A 22357-nucleotide genomic window follows, 5' to 3' on the forward strand; every position below is an offset into this window, starting at 1 on the left:
TGAAAAAAATTTCAAAGGGAGTACAATTTAAAAAAAACTAGAATTTTTAGAAAGAAAAATTTGATTCAAAACTTTAAAGCTGTCAACTAATGTATTTCAAAAATAAACTTAATTACTGCGATTAAATTCCCTCAATAAGTTTTAAAAATTACAATAAAACTTTTAAAAAAATCAATTATTTTGTAAAGAAATTTACAAAAATTAGTTTCTATTAAACTTAATTGAAATCTTCTAAAATTCTATAAAAAATAATTGAATTTTTCCAAAATTCTATAAGAAATAATTGAATTTTGGAAAAACTCAATTATTTTTTATATTTTAGAAAAATTCTATTAATTTTAATAGAAACTTTAAAAAATTTCAATTATTTCAAAAATTTTCAATTGTTTATAAACATTTAGTTATCTTAAACAAAAAATAAAATATTTAAAGAAACTAATTTTTCGTAATTTTAAATAAAGCTTTTAAATTTAATTTGGACCATTTTATGCTTCTATACTTAATGAAATTCTTTAACAAATTTAATTATTTTCAATTTAATTTCATGTAATTTACATTAATTCAATTATTTTTTACTAAATTTTTTTTTATAAAAATCCAAATATCTTCAAAATTAAATTAAAATTTCTTAGAAACCTAATTTTTTCAAACTTTAAGTAAAATCTTCAAAACTACAATTAAAAAAGAAATTGAAATTAAAAGTTTTAAAAATCTGAAATAAAATTCTCTAACAAGTTCAATTATTTTCAATTTAATTTCACAAAATTTTGATAAATTTCACGATTTTTTTAATAAAATTTTTTCAAAAATTTAAATTTCAAATCAAAAATCTATTTTCCTAAAAGAAAATTGATTAAAAATTTTCCAAAAACTTAATTTTTTCAAAATTTGAAATAAAATTATTTAAAAATTAAATAATTTTTTAAATAAAAATTTAAATATTATTCATTTCTTCATAAAAATTAAAATTTTCAAAAATTGTTGATTGAAACCTATTTCAATTTAATTATTTTTTAAAATTGAAACTTTTTTAACTAAAATTTTTCCAAGTTAATTATAATAATTAATAACTACATATAAGAAAGTTATTTTAGAATTTAATTATTTAAAGTGAGTTTTTAAAAAATTGATTCAAAACTTAAATAATTTTTTCTTTTCGTCACAATTATTGAAAGTTTAAAAATTTTTTAAAACCTTCTGTAATTAAATTATTTCTGAAAATTTCCACTTTTCTTTAAATAAAATCCTTTTTTTGGTTAATTATAATTAATAACTTTAGAAAATTTATTCTTGAAACTAATTATTATTTAATATAATAAATTGAATTATTTTTTACAGAAATAAGAAAAAGTCAAGGTACTGTTTTAAAAGTCATTGTGATGGAAAAGTTTATAAGGTGAAAAGAACAATTCAAGAAGAATAATTAAGTTAATTAAGTTAATTAAGTTTTGAAGTTTTTTAAAAATTTCCCTGGACACCAAAAATCGAAATTTTTTACAGTTACTCTATTTTGATATTTTTCCTGTACTTTTGATAAAATTCTCTGACACTTCCCTGATTTCCCCGATCAATTTTATTTTCCCTGACCTTTCCCAGTTCTCCTGGTTTTTCCGACTTGTGGCAACCCTGAGCATATTTTTTTTTGTTTCGATTTTTTAGAAACAAAACTATTTTAACAAAATTTAAAATAGTTTCTCATTTTTCTTATCGCCAAAGGGACTAGAACTTTTAATACAGAAATTTTAGTTGTTTAATTTAAGTCTGCGTGGTAATTGTTAATTTTTGGTTTCCTCTATAATTCCTGAAAATATCCCAAAAAATCTTTTTTTTTTATCCATATCATAGCAGTAATCAGAAAAATTGTTAATTTCAACAAAAAATTCTCTCCATTCTGTTCTTTTCTCAACAATTTTCCTCTTCTATTCAAATTTTTCATTAAAATTGATTAGAGCAAAAATTCATCACAGAAAAAATTTTTCCTCGAAAATAAAATCGTCCTGAGATTTGACAGATGTACTCTTGAATTCAAACTCGAAAAACGAGAATTTCGTATTTATCCTAGTTTCCAGCTTGAAGAATATTATTATTATCATTATTATTATTATTATTATTATTCTTATCATCAGCATCATCATCATTATTAGAAACGAATAAAAGAGTCGCGTCTCTGGTCGCCTGGAAATCGATCGAGTTTAGAATAAGATGTTTGTTGCGGCTGAGAGAATTGAGAAGACACAATCTCCCTGGGGCGTTGTACATTAGATGAGAATCGAGAATTTTGATTTTCATCGATACGCCTTTGCGCTGAGGATGGATTTCTTAGACGTGCTTGCTCCAATGGCACTTGATAGTTTTGTAAAATAAGTTGACCCGAGTGCACGTTTCCTAATTGACGTAAATTATTATTATTATTATTGAAACCCAAAAGTGGATCGTTTGCAATTCGAGGAGATTCTTGATGGAGTTGTTGAATTTGTCGATAGGGAGTTGGGGCCTGATGATACGGATTACCCAAGGAATCCTGATGAAGCTCAAGTGTTTTGGGTATCCGGTAACCGACCGATTGGACGATTTGCACCTGATCGTCATGACGAAGAATAGGTCGATAGGTCGTTGCTCGATGATGCTGATGGACCAATGAATTACCAAATTGTTGTTGATGAGAGGATGATGATGATGAGGGTGTGGATGAAATGTATGTTTCTTGGTATTGTGAAAGCGCCGCTTTCTGTCCCTGCCCTCCGCGCACATTCTGCAACACAAGGACAGAGACAGAAAATTAGGCTTACAATTCTGTCCTACTCGCCACACGATTTTTAAATCTGAAAATGTGTTTTGTTATTAGCAATTTAATGAAAATCTTAAAAATAGAAAAAACGAAAAAATATTTCCCACTGAAAGAATAATTATTCGTTTGTTCAAAAATCCATATTTGTAAAAAAAAGAGAAAATCAAAGAGATTTGTTTAGAAATTTCAGGCCTTTTTTGGAAAAAGGGATTAAGAGATGCAAAAAATGTTTCCATGCGACAAAAAGGAATTTTTTCCTCTCGGATATATTTTTGTAATGAAAGTAGAAAAAACTATTTTTTCCTGCATTCGGAAATTTTTTCCAAACAAAAAGGGATTAATTCCCGATTTCATGTCTCTTTGTCTATGTGCTTTGAAAAGCAAGTAACAAACATGAATCCCACCGTGTTTCGATGCTTGGGAAATTCAACATCTTCTTGTTCATGACTAATACCTGAACTCGAACTCCTCACGGTTTGTGATTAGCTGTTACATTGAAAACCACACCAACCAAAGAGAGAAACTCCTGTCAACAACTATTATTCAAGACCCATACAAGAAGACTATTCAATAATAACCAAATCGAAATAACAAAATTCCAATTCCAGAGTACACGAGAAATTCTTCTCCATTTTCAAAATATACAAAAAAAAAAAAATTACAATAACTAAAAGTTACAAATTATGGTGAATTATAAACTAAAATTCTTTTGAAATAAAAAAATAGTTCTAAAGGTAAAAAAACTTTTTCTTACACAAAAGAGAATTTTTTCGGTGGCTAAATTAAATTCAATATAAAAAAAATTGTATAACCCAGAATAAAACAAAAATCAAAGAAAAAAGACAATTCAATAATTATCAAATCTAAATAATACGAATTTCCAAATCCCACAAAAATGAGAAATTCTTCATTTTAAAAAATAAAAAAAATTACAAATTACTAATTATACAGTGAATTATTAACTACACACATGTATTCGAAAAATAAAAAAATTAATTAAAAATTATTTACAAAACATTTAATTACATCTTCCGTAACTAAATAAAATTCTACAGCAAAAAAATAATAAAGCACAAAATAAAGCGAAATTAAAGAGAAAATATAATAATCGGTGTATTCCGGTAATATGTTCAAAGTTAAAAACTTTTGAAAGTAAATAAATTCTTTCAACGAATTTAGCAAAAATTGTACTGAAATTAATTGAATTCTTCTAAACAACTGTAATAAAATTTCTGAAAATAATCTACTTCTTTCAAGGAATTTTATTAAAATTTTAAAAAATAATTAAATTCTGTCAAAAGAAATTTTATTAAAATTGTATTTTGAAAGTAATTGAATTATTCTGAAGAATTTCATCAAAATTTTTGTAAATAATTAAATTGTAATGAATACATTTTATTACAATTTTTAAAAACAATTAAATTCCTTCAAGAAATTCAATTTAAAAAATTTTTATTAAAAGTAATTGAATTATTTTCAGAAATTTGATTTTTGAAAATAATTAAATTAAAAATAATAATAATAATAATAATAATAATAATAATAATAATAATAATTACAAATTATGGTGAATTATAAACTAAAATTCTTTTGAAATAAAAAAATAGTTCTAAACGGTAAAAATAAATTTACAGAACTTTGTATTACACAAAAGAGAATTTCTTCTGTGGTTAAATTAAATTCGATAGAAAAAAAATTGTAAAACCCAGAATAAAACAAAAATCAAAGAAAAAATTAAAACATTAATTAATTAATTTAATTTAAACGTTCCAATTATTTTCAAAACATTTTCGAAATTCAATAATTATTTTCAATATCTACTATTTCAATAAAATATTTTCCGAAAGAATTCAATAAAACAAAAATGAAAGAAAAAATTAAAATTGAAACGTTATTTAATTTAATTTAATTTAAACGTTCCAATTATTTTCGAAACATTTTCGAAATTCAATAATTACTTTCAATATCTACTATTTTAATAAAATATTTTCCAAAAGAATTCAATAATTAAAGAAAAATTTATAAAATTCTTCGCAAATATTCCATTACTTTCATAAATAATAAAATTCTCCCAGGAATTCAATTTTATTTAAAATTAAAACACAATTTTCATAAAATTCTTCGCAAGAAATAAATTATTTTTTATAAATAATAAAATTTTTCTCAGGAATTCAATTGAGGCCTTGGATCCAATAACTCGCCCGACGCTCGGAGGAACGCGCAACTGCCAGTCAGTGAGCAGTGAGCGCCTCTGGGCCACTCACTGCTACCCGACTGGTATTAGCGCGTGCCTTCGAGCGTCGGGCGAGTTATTGGATCCAAGGCCTCAATTAATATTAAAAATGTTAATATAATTCGCTGCAAGAATCCAATTATTTAAAAAAATAATAAAACTCATTGCAGGAATTCAATTATTTTTAATACAATTTTAAATGAATTCCTCGAAAATTTATTTATTCTTAAAAATTTTATTAAATTTTTTCAAACGAATTAAATTATTTAAAAATAATTTTTAATATAATTTGTTTATCAAAATGTAATAAAAGTCTTTTTAATAAATTATTAATTTAATTTATTGAAAAAATTTTCAAAAGAATGAAAAAAAAAAATTGAAAGAATTTTCAAATTTTCAAAAGTTTTAATGAAATTCATTCTAACAATTAAATTATTTACAAAAATGTTGAATAAAATTAATCTCAATAATTCAATTATTTTCAGTACAATTTTAATTAAATTCCTCGTACGAATTTAAATTTTCTTTGAAACAGTTAAGGTCTATTTTTACAAATTTTTATTTATTATTTTCAAATAATTAGTAAAATTTTCACACGAATTCAATATTATTTAATTATGTTAATTTAATTTCAATTATTTTTAATACAATTTTAAAATGAATTCTTCGAAAAATCCAATTATTCTGAAAAATTTTATTAAAATTCTTCGAAATAATTCAATTATTCTTTAAAATTTTAATAAAATTCTTTATAAGAATTCAATTTTACGAAATATTCAATTATTCAATAAATTATTCATTTTTATATTTAAATAATTGAATTCTCGTATAGAACTTTCTAGTAAGAATTTATTTAAAATTAAATTTCACTTAAAATAAATATTTCTATTTTATTTCACAAAATAATCAGTGTTTTTAAAAAAAAATTTCCAAAATCCTGGTCAAGATCAAAATTTACTGTCATTTCCCGGTATCTCGGTCCAGCAGTCACCTTGTTATTTTATTTATTTTTCTTTAGGTAACAATTTTTATTTCCATACCACAATACTGGGATATATTTCATAATTGTTGCATAATTCTTAAAATAACTTCAAATCTACCAAGGTTTATATAGATATAACATATCTTTGTGCGCAGAAAGTCCAAGTAGCGAGAGAGACATCCGAGTCAATATTTGAGTAGGTAACTGCACTTTACTACTAGCGGTTCCATATATATACAGGGATGCAAAATGCAAATATCTTCTTGCAAATTTTGCGCTAGTTATCACAAAAGCAAGTTCCATCGTATACGTCAAAAGCGAATCATCTCTGAATTTCAATTCTCGTAACACGCGTCACTGGTGGCCGCATTTTCTCATTGTTGCGCTTAACGATTTTTTTTTCTCTCTCCCATCACACCAAACCTCCCCTTGTTCGGGTGTTCAGTTTTTCCAGCATAAAGTCGGATCATTGTTGTCCACAACAAATATATCGTTTATTTACAACAACGTAAAAAAAATATAGTGGAGAAAAAAAAGCAGCCTGCTACACTCCATTCCGCGTTAAAAGCACAATTGTTGAAACTCTGACGTCAATGTCCGCATTCCTGAGCATTTCTCTCACATTTCAATTAGTTTTGTAAAAAAAATAAAAGAAAAAATGTAGTTGTTTGAAGTTTTTCCTCAATCCGGTTAAAAACTTTTGGAAATCCATTATGTTTGATGTTTTATTTCTGTTTAATTTCTGTTACTCCATTAGGGTTATTGTGTTTTATGGGTTTTTCTTTTATTTATTTTTCTGCTTTTATTTATATCGTTTTTTTTATTTTCTTTTTTCCATTTTTTTGTTTCATATTTTTTTTTGTTTTTATTTGTATTTTCTATTTTCTATTTTTATTCCTGTTCATTGTTATGTATTTTTCGTTTTGATTTGTACTGTTTTTCATTTTATTCTGAGCTTTACAATTTTTTTCTGTTGAATTTAATTTAGTCAGCGAAGAAATTTTCTTCTGAATGGTCAAAAGTTTTTCTAAAAAAATTTTTTTGCCGTTTCGAAATAATTTCTTATTAATTGTAATTTCTAAATTTTTTGTATTGTTTAAAATATGAAAATTACTCATTTTACGTAGGAATTGAAAATTTGTGTTATCAAATTTTTTATTTCTTATGAAGAAATAAACAAAATTTCCTCCGTTTTGAACATTCAGAACTTTAGAAACACAAAGAAAGAAAAAAAAAGGATAATTTATATATTTAAAACCCCTTAAACATAATTAAGTAAAAAGTTCCTAAGACGAGTGTAATTAACGTCATTTTGTGAGAGTTTCGTAAACATATATTATAATAATAATAACAATGCTTTTCCAAGTGTCAGTTTCAGTTGGACAAAAGTTTGCAATTTATTTGAAAGACGCAATTGTGCCTTGGGATCTTGGATTTAAATTTGAATTTATGTATACGTTATGTAGGAGGGAAATTTTTCGCGATTTATTTTCGAGGTATAGAGGTCGATGGGAAACTGAGCATTGGGAAAAGTCAGTGTTAAAGTTTTTTTCTCAGCGCGCAATGTGCGCGATCGGCATAGAAATTGATGTTATTACTCTTATTCATTCTTGCCATTTCTTGCAAAGCAATTTTACGCATTCAAAATTTATAATATTTTTATATATTGCCGCCGATTGCACATTTTTGAAAGGCGCGTTTATATATAACGTTCTCAATTTTACAGATAGGAAAACTATATACATAGACACAAGGGAAAAAAATCGATTCGAAAATCTTTTACTGTATTCTGTTAACACCAGTAATTTTTTTCTATAAATTGCGCAAATAGGGCGCGGAAAAAAAATTTCATGAAAATTAGTTGCTCTACTAACTGATTCAAGTGAGTTGATTTATATTTAATTTTTATTTATTCATTTATTTATTCAAGTAACAAATAAGTAAATAAATAAATAAGTAAATTAAGAAGCAAGTAAAAAAATGAATATGTAAGAAAATAAACAATTAAGAAAGTAAAGAAGAAATTAAAAAAATTAATAAGTAAATAAAGAAGGAAGTAAAAAAATAAGTAAGTAAATAAAGAAAAGAAACAAATAAATAAAGAAACAAATTAAAATTAGATTAAAAACAAAAAAAATATTTTGACGTGAGCAAAAATAAACTGCTGAGATTTACGATTGAAAATTTAATAAACTGGCTTTTATTCTTTTACAATAGAAGTATTATTATTACGAGATTTTCGTGTCAAGGAAAGAAAAATTTTTGCGGATAATCTTGTTCACGAATTCCTATCTAAACTTCCCTCTCGTCTTTTGTGGTTACAGCTCAACAACAACAACAACATCGCGCGTTTACACTTACACATTTTATGCGGTTGTAATAAAAATAAAAAAAAACCACTGTGTAAATTCCCTTCTGCGGATAAAACTTATCCTGTTAAGTTAATTCATTTTGTTATAAAATTTTTTTTTTCATCTTTTTTTATCCTTTTTTTATTTTTAAAATTGAGATAAACTAAATATTCTTTGTCTTGTTCCGAAGCACATTGGAGATATTTGCAATCTATACTTTTCGTCAGCACAGCTTTTTTTTTGACGAGTGCTTTTGGGTGACGAGTTAAAAAAATTTGATAGATAGGAAAATATAACTTTTTTCTCCATTTTTAAAAAAATTTTTGTTTTATGATATTTGTCGCTTGACTAGTGCTCGTAGAACCATTACTAAAAGTTGACTATTTTTTCTAATAATAAATAACGCGTTTTATCTGCTATATAAATTTGTTTTGTCTTCATTGCTGTCACGCGAATAATAATTCTATTTTCTTATAATTTGGAGAATTGTGGGCTCTCTTTAAAAAAAAATAATTCATGAAAAAGTTTTTATGATCTGTTGCTTCTTTCTAACGTAATTTTTCCCTTTTTTATAACAATTTATAGTTAAAACATTTTTATTAATTTTTTAATTAATTATTAACTTTTTTTCATTAATTAATTAATTTTTTTATTCATGAATTATTATTAATTTATTCACCTGACTCGGAATCCAAATTAAAAATTTTTTTATTTTCAAATATTAACTTCAATTTTTGAATAATTTCAAAGAAAAAAATTCACATTCCTAACTAATAAATTATTATTATTTATTATTTTCTAAATGTATTAATAAAATTAGTCAAAAGAATTGAATTATTTTCACAAGTTATAAAATTCTTGATTTAGGAATTTAATTATTTTTAAAAATTTGAATAAAATTCCATGAAAAAATTCTATAATTTAAAAAAATTTTGATGAAATTCTTTAGAAGAATCCAAATATAATTTCAATAAAATTTTAATTTAATTCCTTGAATGAATCTAATTTAATTTTCAAAAGTTTAATAAAATTCTACACCAGAATTAAATTAAGTACTTATTTTAGATTCGAAATTATAAAAGTTAAAAAAAATTAGGATAACATTTTTTTAAACGAAAATAGCATCTTTTACAATTATAATAAAAAATTTAAATAATTATTATTTAAAATTACATTTTCTATATTATTTTCTATGATATTATTTTTCATCAATAAATAATACAAAATAATTAATAAAGCAAATAAAAAACACGCTTTAAATAAACAATAAAAATATAATCGATTTCCTCCGCATACTTTTTGAACAAATTGGTCACGCGTCGAATACCTTTATCATCGCATTTCCTTCTTGTCAGTTTTATTGAAAATTGAATAGCCACGAGAAATATTGCAAAATATTTAAAGTATTTCACTTTTTTTCATACCATTTTTCATTATTGCCGTTTTAATTAATTATTTTTATCTTATTATTTTATTATTTCTTCTTTTTTCCTATAGGTACTTTTTATTGAAAACTTTCCCTAATCGCAAAATTTTTCTCATTATCGTATTTGAGAAACATTTTGCCGATAGTATCTAAATGAAGTAATTTTTGTTTAGTTAATAATAAAGTTAATCTTTATTATCGGCAAAGTTAAAAACTTTTCAACCATTTCTATTTCACGGCTATTAAATGAATAAAGTGTTATTTTTATCTCTTAAAAAAAAGAGGCTATTGTCTGTGTGTGTGTTATTATAAAACTTTCTATAATATCTTAATGTAGACGTTGATTAATTTTCTTGATATTTATTATGAATTTCTCTTGTGTATATAAATTCTAATTTATAAATTGTTTTTCTTCTTTTTGCAACTATTGCATTTTGATTTTTATCTGTATCCAATTTTTTTCCTCCTTTTTTTTCTCTACTCAGTTCATTTTCTTTCGGCTAATAGAGAGTATATCCCAGCGTCAATAAGGGAAGAAGCTTTATAACCTTTGAAAGCCCACTGCCGACTTTTTGATTACCCTTTGATAGATATCGTATTTTATCTTGGATGAGTAGTTTCATCTGTTTTCCAAAGTCATATGGGAGTTAATATTATAGCTTTTGGACAAACGATACATTAAATGCCCATTTTTAGAGCTTCCAACAATTTTATTGCTCTAAACATTTTTCTAGACTTTGCCACAAAAATTTGATTTTGTTTTTCCCTGACTTTTTCTTGCTTTTCAGATATAATTTTGATTTTATCTCTGACATTAAAAAAATATTCTGATTCACTCTAAAAATTATTAGATACACAAAAAATATTTTTAATTGTAAAATTATTTTTTTAAACATTAATATTTTTTTGAGTAAATATTTAATCATGTTATTATTTTTTTCCAATAGGAAATTAAATTAAATTTTTTCCATAGGATTTAGGATTTTAAAAAAATGTCAAACTTTTTTGAAAATATCCTCATTTTGAAAATAAAATCGCGTTAAATTGAAAAATATTTAATATACGTTTGAATCTCTCTCAGGAGAGAATTAATGTTTCCAAGTTTGGACTTTCTGATGCTGCGGGTAATATTTCTAAGGGTATACTCGAGTGACTACTGGTATCCTTTGATCGTAAAACCGTGACTAAGAAAGACAGGAAGGATATGCCAAAAGGAGGAAAGCAAAGTGTGGGTGGATTTGGTTTAGATGTTAAGATCTTAGAGACTGGTTACACTGTTGCCCAGGGGTTATAAAGAGACATTGGCTTACCTGAGGAGAAACTCCAAGCATCTTAAGGGATGGAGGAACGTTGAGACTCTGTGGAATTTGCACGTGACCAAAATCAACAGCAAAAGCCTCACACCAAACGCCAAAATGTCCAAGTTGATGCACCGTTAAATCTCCCGGTAAAGTTAAAACAACCGTTTTATGATCGTAACGACGTAATGGCTGTATTTTTCCATTTTCATCTGGCACTTTAATTCCTTGAGGCGATGGATGTGGTCCAGCTCCAGTCCAGAATTTCGCATCTATCGTTAAAAAAAATATTCAATTATTTCAAATAAAATTTCTCAAAACAATTCAATTGATTTTAAACATTACAATAAAACTTACTAGCAAACAATTCCATTTATTATTATTTTGTAAATTAAAAAATTTAAATTAATTTTAATTAACTTTCTCGACAAAATACAATTATTCTTAAATTCGATTATTTTCCAGAATTTTAATATAAATTCAATTATTTCAGACAATTTTGATGAAATTCTTTTAAAAAAATAATTAATTTCAAAATTTTTAATAAAAGTCCTTCAAAAATTTAGATAAAATTATTCGAAACAATTTAATTATTTTTACGAATTGTTAAATCATCCGCAAGAGTTCAATTATTTTCATAATTATAAGAAAATTCTTCGGAAGAATGAAAATATTTTCATAAATAATAAAATTCTTCACAGGAATTCAATTATTTTCATAAATAATAAAATGTTTTGAAGGAATTAAATTATTTTCAATACAATTTTAATAAATTTTCTCGAAAGAATACAATTATTTTTAAAAATATTATTTACATTCAATTATTCTCAAGAGTTTTAATAAAAATTCAATTATTTTCAACAATTCTGATAAAATTCTTCGAAATAATTCAATTATTTTTATAAATTGTAAAATTCTTAGCAAAAAATCAATTATTCTTGTAAATAATAAAATTCTTCTGAAAAATTCAATTATTTTCAACAATTCTGATAAAATTCCTGAAAACAATTTAATTATTTTTAAAAATTGTAAAATTCTTGGCAAGAATTCAATTATTTTTAAAAAATGTAAAATTATTGTCAAGAATTCAATTATTCTTAAAATTTGTAATAAAATTTGTCTATACAATTGAATTGTTCTCAAAAGTTTTTAAAAAAATTCTTTGTAAATTTCAATTATTTTCAAAATTTTCAATTAAAATTATTTTCAAAAATTCCATTATTTTTACGAAATTTAATGAAATTTAAAAAAAAAAATTTAAGTATTTACATAAACTCTAATACAATTGTTTAAAAGAATTTAATTTTCTATGAATAATTTTAATATAATTTAATAGGAAAATTATTAATTACAATTAATAATAAACACGATTATTTTAATGTAACTTAAAAGGGAATCTTCATAAAGTTCAATTACTTTCAAAATTTCCAGTAAAAATTATTAAAAAAAACTTCATTATTTTCAAGAAAATTGGAATAAATTCTTTAAAATAATTCAACTATTTTAAAAAATTTTAATAAAAATTCAATGATTTTCGACCATTTTTATGAAATTCTTTTAAAAAAAATAATTAATTTCAAAATTTTTAATCCTTCAAAAATTCAGATAAAATTAAATTCGAAACAATTCAATTTTTTTTATGAATTGTAAAATCCTCCACAAGAGTTTAATTATTTTCATAAATAAGAAAATTCTTGGCAAGAAGAATTATTCAATTATTTTCAATTATTGTATTAATTCAATATTCAATTATTTTCAAGAGTTTTAATAAAAATTCAATTATTTTCAACAATTCTGATAAAATTCTTCGAAACAATTCAATTATTTTTATAAATTGTAAAATTCTTGGCAAGAATTCAATTATTTTTGCAAATAATAAAATTCTTCTGAGAAATTAAATTATTTTCAATACAATTTTAATTATACATTTTCTCGATAGAATTCAATTATTGAAAAAAATATTCTAAAAATTTCTCTGCGAGAATTCAATTATTTCCAAAAATTAGTTATTTCTTCGTAGGAATTTAATTATTTACAAAAATTTTAATAAAAATTTTCTTTAAAGAATTAAATTATTTCAGATTTAAAATTATAAAAGTTACAAAAATTATAACGCTTTTTTAAACAAAAATATTATCTCTTAAATTTAAAATTCTTATTCTCTATAGATCTGAATTAGTACCTAAAAATTTTCAAACTACTAATTAGAAAAAAATTGATATGAAATTTTTAAAAATTAATTTTTCAGAAATAAATAAATAATTTTAAATTTATTCTAACCTGGAGCTTCGCCATCATAACTGAAACTTGGAATTAGAAGAGTTTGAGCATCAACAATTACGACAGGTTCGGAACTAACCCCATGGATACCACTTAAACTTCCTAATTTTTGTGGCTTTGGATAATCAAAACTGCGAGGAATTTTGATATCACCGAAATTTACCTACAAATAAAAAACGAATAAATAAAAAGTACGGAAAATATTATTAACCTTTTTTAAAATAAAACTTTTAATTTTAATAATAAGTAATTTTCAAATACTATTTAATTGACATAAATTAAAATTGATAGCTACAGATAATAAAAAAAACATATTTGCTAATAAACTAATCGTAATAAAATCGTAAAAATAAACTCATTTATTGAAATCAAATAAATCTTTTTTAGTCTAAAATAAAAAGATTCCAATAATAAAAAATTAAAAATCAAATTTAAAAATTATTTTTTCTCCTAAAATTACATATATACCTATATTTGATTGTAAACACTTGGAGGTAAAAAAATAAAATTGTTTCACAAAGGAAAAGATAATAAAAAATCTTGTCACTAGGAAAATTTGCGTCTACTTACTGCGAATTCGTCACAATATACAGAAAACCACTTGATGTTGTTCAAGGTCTTTCCTTCCGGAAGCGTTAAAGTGATGTCCTTATTTCTGTAGCGCTTTAGAACGTTAGTCCTGTTAACATAATTAACATTGCCAACATAGAGAAACGTTTGAGAACTCTCGCGCGTATTATTTCTGCTTTACACATTCGTCCAGAGGTGAAACCAGTCTACGTGTCGAGTTAATTAATGACTACTAAAGGACACACACGTGAGTGCCCAACTTTCTTTTATATATATTAAATACATATATATCACAAAACAAAAAGAAAAAATTAAATAAAAAAGTCATGTCACTTTTTTAAACACATTCTTTAATTTTCTTTTTTTTTAATACTAAAAACCCCTTCAACATTTTTATTTGTCTTTTATTAACAATTTTCAACATTTGAACAATGTGCTTTTATATGTATGCCCAGTGCGTTTGTCATTTTAATTAATTCACTAAAATATGTAACTCTTAATTAATTTCTTAATTTTCTGTCTATCTCTTTCTATCTTTCTCATCGCTTTGTAGTTAATTATATTAATTGAAAATGATTTATTTCACGTAATTACGAAATTTATATCAACGTGCTGAATAAACAAACGAGAGAATTTAAATTAATTAATTCAAGAGAGTGATAATTATTTTTGGAATATAACACAATTATTTTTATTAATTTCATTTCTTGACAAAAAACTTTTTTTTTGTTGAAAATCGAATTTTGTTTTTTATTATAAGTATATTAATTGTGGACAATAAAAATATATTTTTCGTATAATATTTTTTAATCTTTCTAAATAAAATCATTCTGTTCATAGTAGAAATTCTACCATTTTTTTTTTTATTTATTTCTAAATAATCAGAGTTTCCTTCAAAATCGTGATCAAAAAATAAGAAATTTTGCAAATTATAAAAAAATTATGTTTAATTACTTGAAATCTGTTTAGTTACATAATTTTCGAATTTTACAGAAAAAAATATAAAAACTTGCATAACTTCGATTTGCCAAACAAATTTTTTTAACAAAACTTTTTTTCTAGAAAAAAAATGAAAAAATTAAATTTCTCTTTTTTAATGACAATTTCTTAACAATTTCATACTTGGCCTGACAAAGCAAAAACATAAATAAATAAATAAATAAAATCATTTTTTGAAATTAATAAACATTTTTTGAAAATATTATGCAAATTTTTTTATTTATTTCTGAAAAACTGAAAGTTTTTGTTAAAAAAAATTGTGATTGAAAAATATAAATGGTACAAATTTATTTCCCTTTTCTTCTTTTTCAAAAAAAAAAAAAAAAATTGAAAAACAGGATTTTGTAGAAAGGTTGTAATTATGAAATAGATATTATGCAAATTTTTTTTATTCATTTCTAAAAAAAATTCTAATTTCGTTAGAAATTGTAATTAAAAATAGACAATTACAAAAATTTTTTTCCAAAAGAAACTTACAATTTTGTAACCAAAAAATACGGTTAATAAATGAACATTATAAGCATTTTTTTTATTTATTGTATAGAAATTTTTAAAAATTCTTCATTTTATTTTTAATTAAAAATTGTGATTGACAAAATCGAATTTGTAAAAGAAAATTTTCTTTCTTTCTAAAAGAAGTAGAATTTTGTTTAAAAATTGTAAATAAGAAACAAAAGTGATTCAAATATTAAAAAATTGTATTGAAAAATAGAAATGGTTCTAATTATTTCCTTAAAAATTAAATTAATACTTTTCAACAAAAATTGTGATTCAGAAATGTGAGAATTATGCGAATTGTTTTTTTTTTTAAAGAAACAAATACTTTTGTGAACAAAATTGTCATTGAGATAACTTTTTAATAATTTTCTAATATTTCTTCAAAAATAAAGAAAAGATACTTGTATAAAGATTTCTTTTTAAAAATCGATTTTCGTATCTGAAAATTTAACATAATTTATTTTTATTAATTCTATTCCTTGATAAAAAATTCTACTTTTATTGAAAATCGAATTTTATTTTTGAAAATTTAAGATAATTTATTTTTATTAATATTTCATTCCTTGGTAAAAAATTCTATTTTTTCTTGAAAGTCAAAATTTGTTTTTGAAATTTTAAGTAATAATCGATATGCAATAAAAATATTTTTCGTATATGATAGAGTGATAAATATTTTTGAAATTTAATACTATTTTTATTTATTTTATTTCTTGATAAAAAATTTTATATTTAATTATTGAAAATCATTTTATTTAAAAAAATTCAAATAATTATTGTATAAAATAAAAATATATTTTTTTTATATTATCAAAAACTACGAAAAAAAGGAAATATTTAATTAATTTTGAAAAATAAATGTAATTTTGTATTTTCTAAAAATAGGTTTAATTTCTGTTATTTCTTTCTATTTTTTACCATTTCTATTATATTATTAATACTTTAATAATGCGCATTGTTGAAGTAAATTTTTTTCTCTAGTATAAAAATGGAAAGTTTATTCAAAATAATTATATGTCTATGTGAAAAACAAAAGAATCGATGTTTTTATTAGCTTTTTTTTTGTCGAAATTACCGTCTAGATAATAATATAGCCTGTTTGGAGTGTCAATAGCCTGAAGCTAATCATGCATTATTAAATTTGTATACGTTAATATTATCGTATACTTACGTTCCTCGTTCGTCCCGGACCCTGAACCCATTATTACCAGGAGATTTTGAACTCCCAGCGTAGAAAAATGCAGCTGAAAATAAAATTTTTTATCATTAATTTTGTTCAATAGAAAATTTGTAAATGAAAAAAAAAAAAATTCTACCATCGTACACATTGTTTTAAATTCATTATAATTTCAGTAGAAAAAAAATTTTACTCTCCCGGCTTTTTTCAAATACTATAATAAAAATGATAATTAAGTAATAAAACTGATTAAAACAAACTGAACAATCTCGTTTTTTTGCAATAATTACAAAAATCAATTAACTAAGAAATAAAATGACAAAAAATTGTTTTGATTTTGTACTCTATAATTAAATATTTACTGATTTGATCTTGCTAGGTCAGGGAAAGTTTGAATGTCAAGTTTCCTCTCTTTTCTCTCATTTTTCTTCCTCGTGTTGGTTTTTTTTTTTTTTTTTTTTTCTTTGCAATGAAATAGAAATTGTTCATAAGCTACTGTTGAAAGTTATCGTTCTGGAATTTAACGATATTTTTCTTTCATCATCATTCACGTTCCAGATTTCTTCTAATCGTAAAATATATTTGTAGGAAAAAAAAGGCCGACTTACCGGGACCTTCACCATCATAATTGAAGCCTTTGATAAAGAGGGTTCTTCCATCAACGGCATAGATTTCACCACTGACACCATGATGAAGTTCAGATAATCTCCCTAATTGTTTTCCATAATAAGCCGCATTGCAAATCTCTGCAAAATTAATAACAAATAATTATTAATTTTTTATACAGTATTAAAATTTATACAATATAATTCTTTTAACATAAATTTTTTTTCCGACAAAATATCTATTTGTCAAAAAAAAAATTATAGTACAATTTAAAAAATAAAAATTTTCTCTTGTCTATTTAATTCTATTTCTGGATGAAAAAAAAAAAAACTATATATATCTTCGTTGAAAGAGAAGAAACAAATATTTTATTTCTGTTAAAAAAATATTCAATATTCGTTGAATTAATAATTTTTATCAATTATGTAATAAATTTTTCATCTAAAAAGCAAAGCCAAACGAAAGTCAAGAAACTTTTGAATGAAAATCTGGGTCAATAGTGACGTCAACATTATAAGATAAATTTATGTGTCAACTCCTTATATGAAAACTTAATTAAAAATAGTTTATAGTTCCATCAAAGTCTGGATCATGGGTTCGAGACGATAAAGTGGCTGAAGACATTGCATTAGTTGCACGCTTGCACTTCCAAGAGAGATAATGACCGTTATGCATATGCATCGCACCTTAAATCCTTGCATCCTTACAAGATTGCAAATCCCTTGAATCTAGAATCCCTTCTCTCTTCATTTTTTTTTCTTATTTTCATTTTTAATATTAAAATGCACCAAATTCATCAATGTGGTTCGATTTTTAATTTTTTATAAAATAGTGTCTTAAAATTGACCACGAAAATGTCTCAAACATAGACGACCAGTGAATGTTTCTTTTTTCTCCAAAATTCACAATATTAGGCCTAGGACCAACTTTAAGGAGCAAAAAAAATTCTATTCAATTTAAAATATAAATATTTTTCCTTAGGAATTAAAATTTCCAAAAATTTCATTTTCAAACCTTCTGAAATTTAATTAATTACAAAAATTACAACTATAATTCTTCCAAAAAATGAAAACTATTTTTTAGAATCTTTAATGAAAACTATTTAGAAACTAGACAATTTTATAAAATAAATATTTAAATATCAAATATTCAAAGCAATTAAAATTTTTATAACTTTCAACTAGAAACTTTTTGAAATTTGATTATTTAAAAATACTATTTGAACTGGCAAATGATACGCGTGCCATCGCGTGGAACGCGGTCTTCCATTTCTTATTATTTTCTAAATTAAAAAATTTTATATTTTCAAGAATTGTAATATAAATTCAATTATTTTCTAAATGATAAAATTTTTTTTTTTTAAAATAATTATTTTCTAAATTTTTAATAAAATTTTTTCAAAAAATTCAATTATTTTCAAAAATTGAGATAAAATCCTTCAAAACAATTTAATTATTTTTATGAATTGTCAAAATCCTCCTCAAGAATTAAATTATTTTCATAAATAATAAATTGTTTAGGATAAATTCAATTATTTTCAATACAATTTTAATAAAATTTCTCGAAAGAATACAATTATTTTTAAAAATATTATTTAAATTCAATTATTTTCAACAATTCTGATAAAATTCTTCGAAACAATTCAATTATTTTTATAAATTGTAAAATTCTTATAGTAAAAATTCAATTATTCTTGTAAATAATTAAATTCTCTTAAGAAATTCAATTATTTTCAATACAATTTTAATAAAATTTCTTGGAAAAAATTCAATTATATTCAATACAATTTTAATAAAATTTCTCGAAAGAATACAATTATTTTTCAAAATATTATTTTAATTCAATTATTTTCAAGAGCTTTAATAAAAATTCAATTATTTTCAACAATTCTGATAAAATTCTTCGAAATAATTCCATTATTTTCATAAATGATAAAATATTCTTCGGAGAAATTCAATAATTTTCAATAAAATTTTAATAAAATTTCTTGGGAAAAATTCAATTAGTTTCAGTTAATTTTAATAAAATTTCTCGAAAAAAATACAATTATTTTTAAAAACATTATTTAAATTAAATTATTTTTAAGAGTTTTAATAAAAATTCAATTATTTTTATAAATTGTAAAATTCTTAGCAAAAATTCAATTATTCTTGTAAATAATGAAATTCTCTTAAGAAATTCAATTACTTTCAACAATTCTGATAAAATTCCTAAAAACAATTTAATTGTTTTTAAAAATTGTAAAATTCTTGGCAGGAATTCAATTATTTTTGTAAATAATAAAATTCTTCTGAGAAATGAAATTATTTTCAATAAAATTTTAATTTAATTTCTTGGATAAAATTCAATTACATTCAAGTTGATTTTAATAAAATTTCTCTAACAGAGATTCAATTTTTTTAAAAATTGTAATAAAATTCTTTGTAATTTTCTATTATTTTCAAAATTTTGAATTAAAATTACTTCAAAAAATTACATTACTTTTACGAAATTTAATTAAATTATTCAAAAAAAAAAAAAATGTAATTGTTTACAAAAACTCTAATACAATTGTTTAAAAGAATTTAATTTTTCTATGAATAATTTTAATATAATAATTTAATAAGAAAATCGTTAATTACAATTAATAACAAACACGATTATTTTAATAACTTAAAAGAAAATCTTCATAAAGATTTTTACAGTAAAAATTATTTAAAAAACTCCATTATTTTCAAGAAAATTGAAATAAACTCTTCAAAACAATTCAATTATTTTAAAGAATTTTAATAAAAATTTTGCCAAGAAATAAATTATTTTGAATACAATAATTTTAATTACATTTTCTCAAAAAAATCCAATTATTGAAAAAAATGTTGATAAAATTCTTGAGATGAATTCAATTGTTTTCAAATTTTTTTTACAGATACTTCACAAGAATTCAGTGATTTTCAGTACATGGACAATTTAATTGTTTCTGCAAATAATTGAAAATTCTTTAATAAAATTTTATTTAAACTTTTTTAAATAATTGAATTCTTACGAAGAATTTAAAAATAATTTAATTGTCCTTGGAATTCAATTAAAATTGTATTTAAAATAATTTGAATTCTTATGAAGAATTTTATCAAAATTTTTGAAAATAACTGAATTCTTTAGAAAAATTTCATTAAAATTGTATTAACATTTAAAAATAATTGAATTGTCGAGAGCAATGTTATTATTTATGAAAATAATTGAATTCTGGCGAAGAATTTTATTAAATTCTAACTATTTCCAAAAATTTCAACTAATTTTTCATTGTGCTTGAAAGTTCTTAAGATAAAAAAGAAAATTCAAAGACAATGTCAGGTTTCTACTCAATATTTTCAAAGAACATCAAAAACCAGAATTTTCGTAGTATTTCCAGAAATTTGATATTTTTTTACTACTTTAGATAAAATTTCCTCACTTCCCTTATTCCCCAGACCTATGACAACTCTCTTATTGTCGAAGTTGATAAAAATGTATTAAAACGAAAAATAACTCAAAAATATCTAATATCAAATTTTTTTTTTAAATAAACCAATAAACCTCGCACTTTTTGAAAAAATAGTAGAAAAAAGTGGTGAAAATTCATAGGATCCGAAAGAAAGCTGAAATATTTACTTATTCCTGATTCTATATATGCACAAAACTAATTAAACCGGTATTAGTCTATGTGGGTCTGTTACGTTAGATTGGAATAAATTGGTGCGTCGTATATATATTGATAATCGACTTTGTTCCGTCTCAAGACAGCCTTGTATGGCGGTTAACGGTAGAAATTCCATTTCCACGATGAACATCAATCCATGTGCATGTTCTGCAAATCGTAGCATGCAAAACTAGGTTCCTTGAATGCTTCGCCCCCTCCGGATTGATCCACCGTATGGCATGTAGGGCAGAACGTTGTACCCGCTCAGAAATATATATATATTAAAGGGAAATATATGTAGAATAATCCTCTCATTCAAAAAAAAAGAAAAAGATCCACGGAAACTTCAAGTCAATCACAAATTTTGGTCCACTCACAATATTTTTCATCTGAAAATTTATTCATGGCAAATGTTACTTATATCGAAACTCTCACTTTTTCGTTTCTCGTAATGAGAAAATAATATTTTAGTTATAATATTATTAATAAAATACTGATTAAATATTAATAATTTACTAATACTTTTAACTATATTAAAAAAATATTACTTTTAGATATCGATTAATTTTATTATCATTCATAATTGAACATTAAAAATTTAATAAATTTATTGATAGGACAGACAATTTTTTAAAAATATTTTAAATGGATAAAATTTTGATTCATTGAAATTTAGATTCCTTGAAAAACGGAGCAATTTTTGACCCCTAAAGTATACTGGAAATTTAAATTAACGAAATTTATTTCTTTCTTTTTCAGCTTCAAATTAAAATTAAATGATTTTCTGGTCGAAATTTTATTTTTTCTAATTTTTATTCATAAAAAAATGTAAATTAAAAAATTTTCTAATCTTCAATCATGCAGAGAAAAATATAAATTAATCCAAATCTCAATAAATACAAATTTATTCAATTTTCAATTAAAAAAAATATTACGCCACGTTTTAAAAAAATAATTAAATTATTTAATTATTATTAATTAAAAAATAATAAACTTTAAAAATGTTTAATTTAGACTTGTGTTAAATTTTTTGTTATTGCAATCTTACTTTTCTTTTAAAAATTTAATGAATTTTATTACATCCCAACTAAATTGCAGTACCAAAAAAATCAGTCACAAATAATTCGAAATTACAGGTAAAATATTCTCTAAAAGTAAAAAGAAATATTAAAAAAAATAGGTACTAAACTTTACTATTAAAAATTTTTAATTTTAAAATAACTATTACTGTTTCCAAAGAAAATTTATTTTATAAAGATTTCGAAAATTTTGCTTCAAAATTGGTAATATTTATTTCGGAAAAATAATGATTCACTCTAAAAATGATTAGATACTAAAAAAATTGTTCTATTACATTTATTTACGAATTTTTTTATTTATGAAATTATTCCAAAACAGCAATAACTTTTTTTCCAATAAATATTTAATAATCATTATTATTTTTACAAAGCAAATAAGATTTTTCAAAATGTTTCTTCATAATTTTCAAATCCATTT

The 22357-nt window shown here is 22.5% G+C and overlaps 1 protein-coding gene across 4 annotated transcripts in view; it reads right to left on the reverse strand.

The window, feature by feature from the left end:
• The window catches only part of LOC122509448 (protein Skeletor, isoforms B/C), a 92066-nt gene that overhangs the window by 12430 nt on the left and 57279 nt on the right, over positions 1-22357 (reverse strand). For 3 of the 4 annotated variants that reach the window (XM_043623559.1, XM_043623550.1, XM_043623568.1), the window contains exons 6-10: positions 17208-17345; positions 16594-16666; positions 13929-14037; positions 13359-13521; positions 11091-11350 (exon numbers count right to left, since the gene is read on the reverse strand). In XM_043623559.1, the coding sequence (XP_043479494.1) occupies positions 11091-11350; positions 13359-13521; positions 13929-14037; positions 16594-16666; positions 17208-17345 (743 nt within the window). Of the gene's footprint in view, positions 1-1356; positions 2753-11090; positions 11351-13358; positions 13522-13928; positions 14038-16593; positions 16667-17207; positions 17346-22357 lie in introns of those variants that run through there. The other variant, XM_043623575.1, reaches the window with a different exon arrangement.

The sequence above is a fragment of the Leptopilina heterotoma genome, unplaced genomic scaffold (genome assembly GCF_015476425.1).
Source record: "Leptopilina heterotoma isolate Lh14 unplaced genomic scaffold, ASM1547642v1 Lhet_116, whole genome shotgun sequence".
Taxonomy (NCBI): Eukaryota; Metazoa; Arthropoda; class Insecta; order Hymenoptera; family Figitidae; genus Leptopilina; species Leptopilina heterotoma.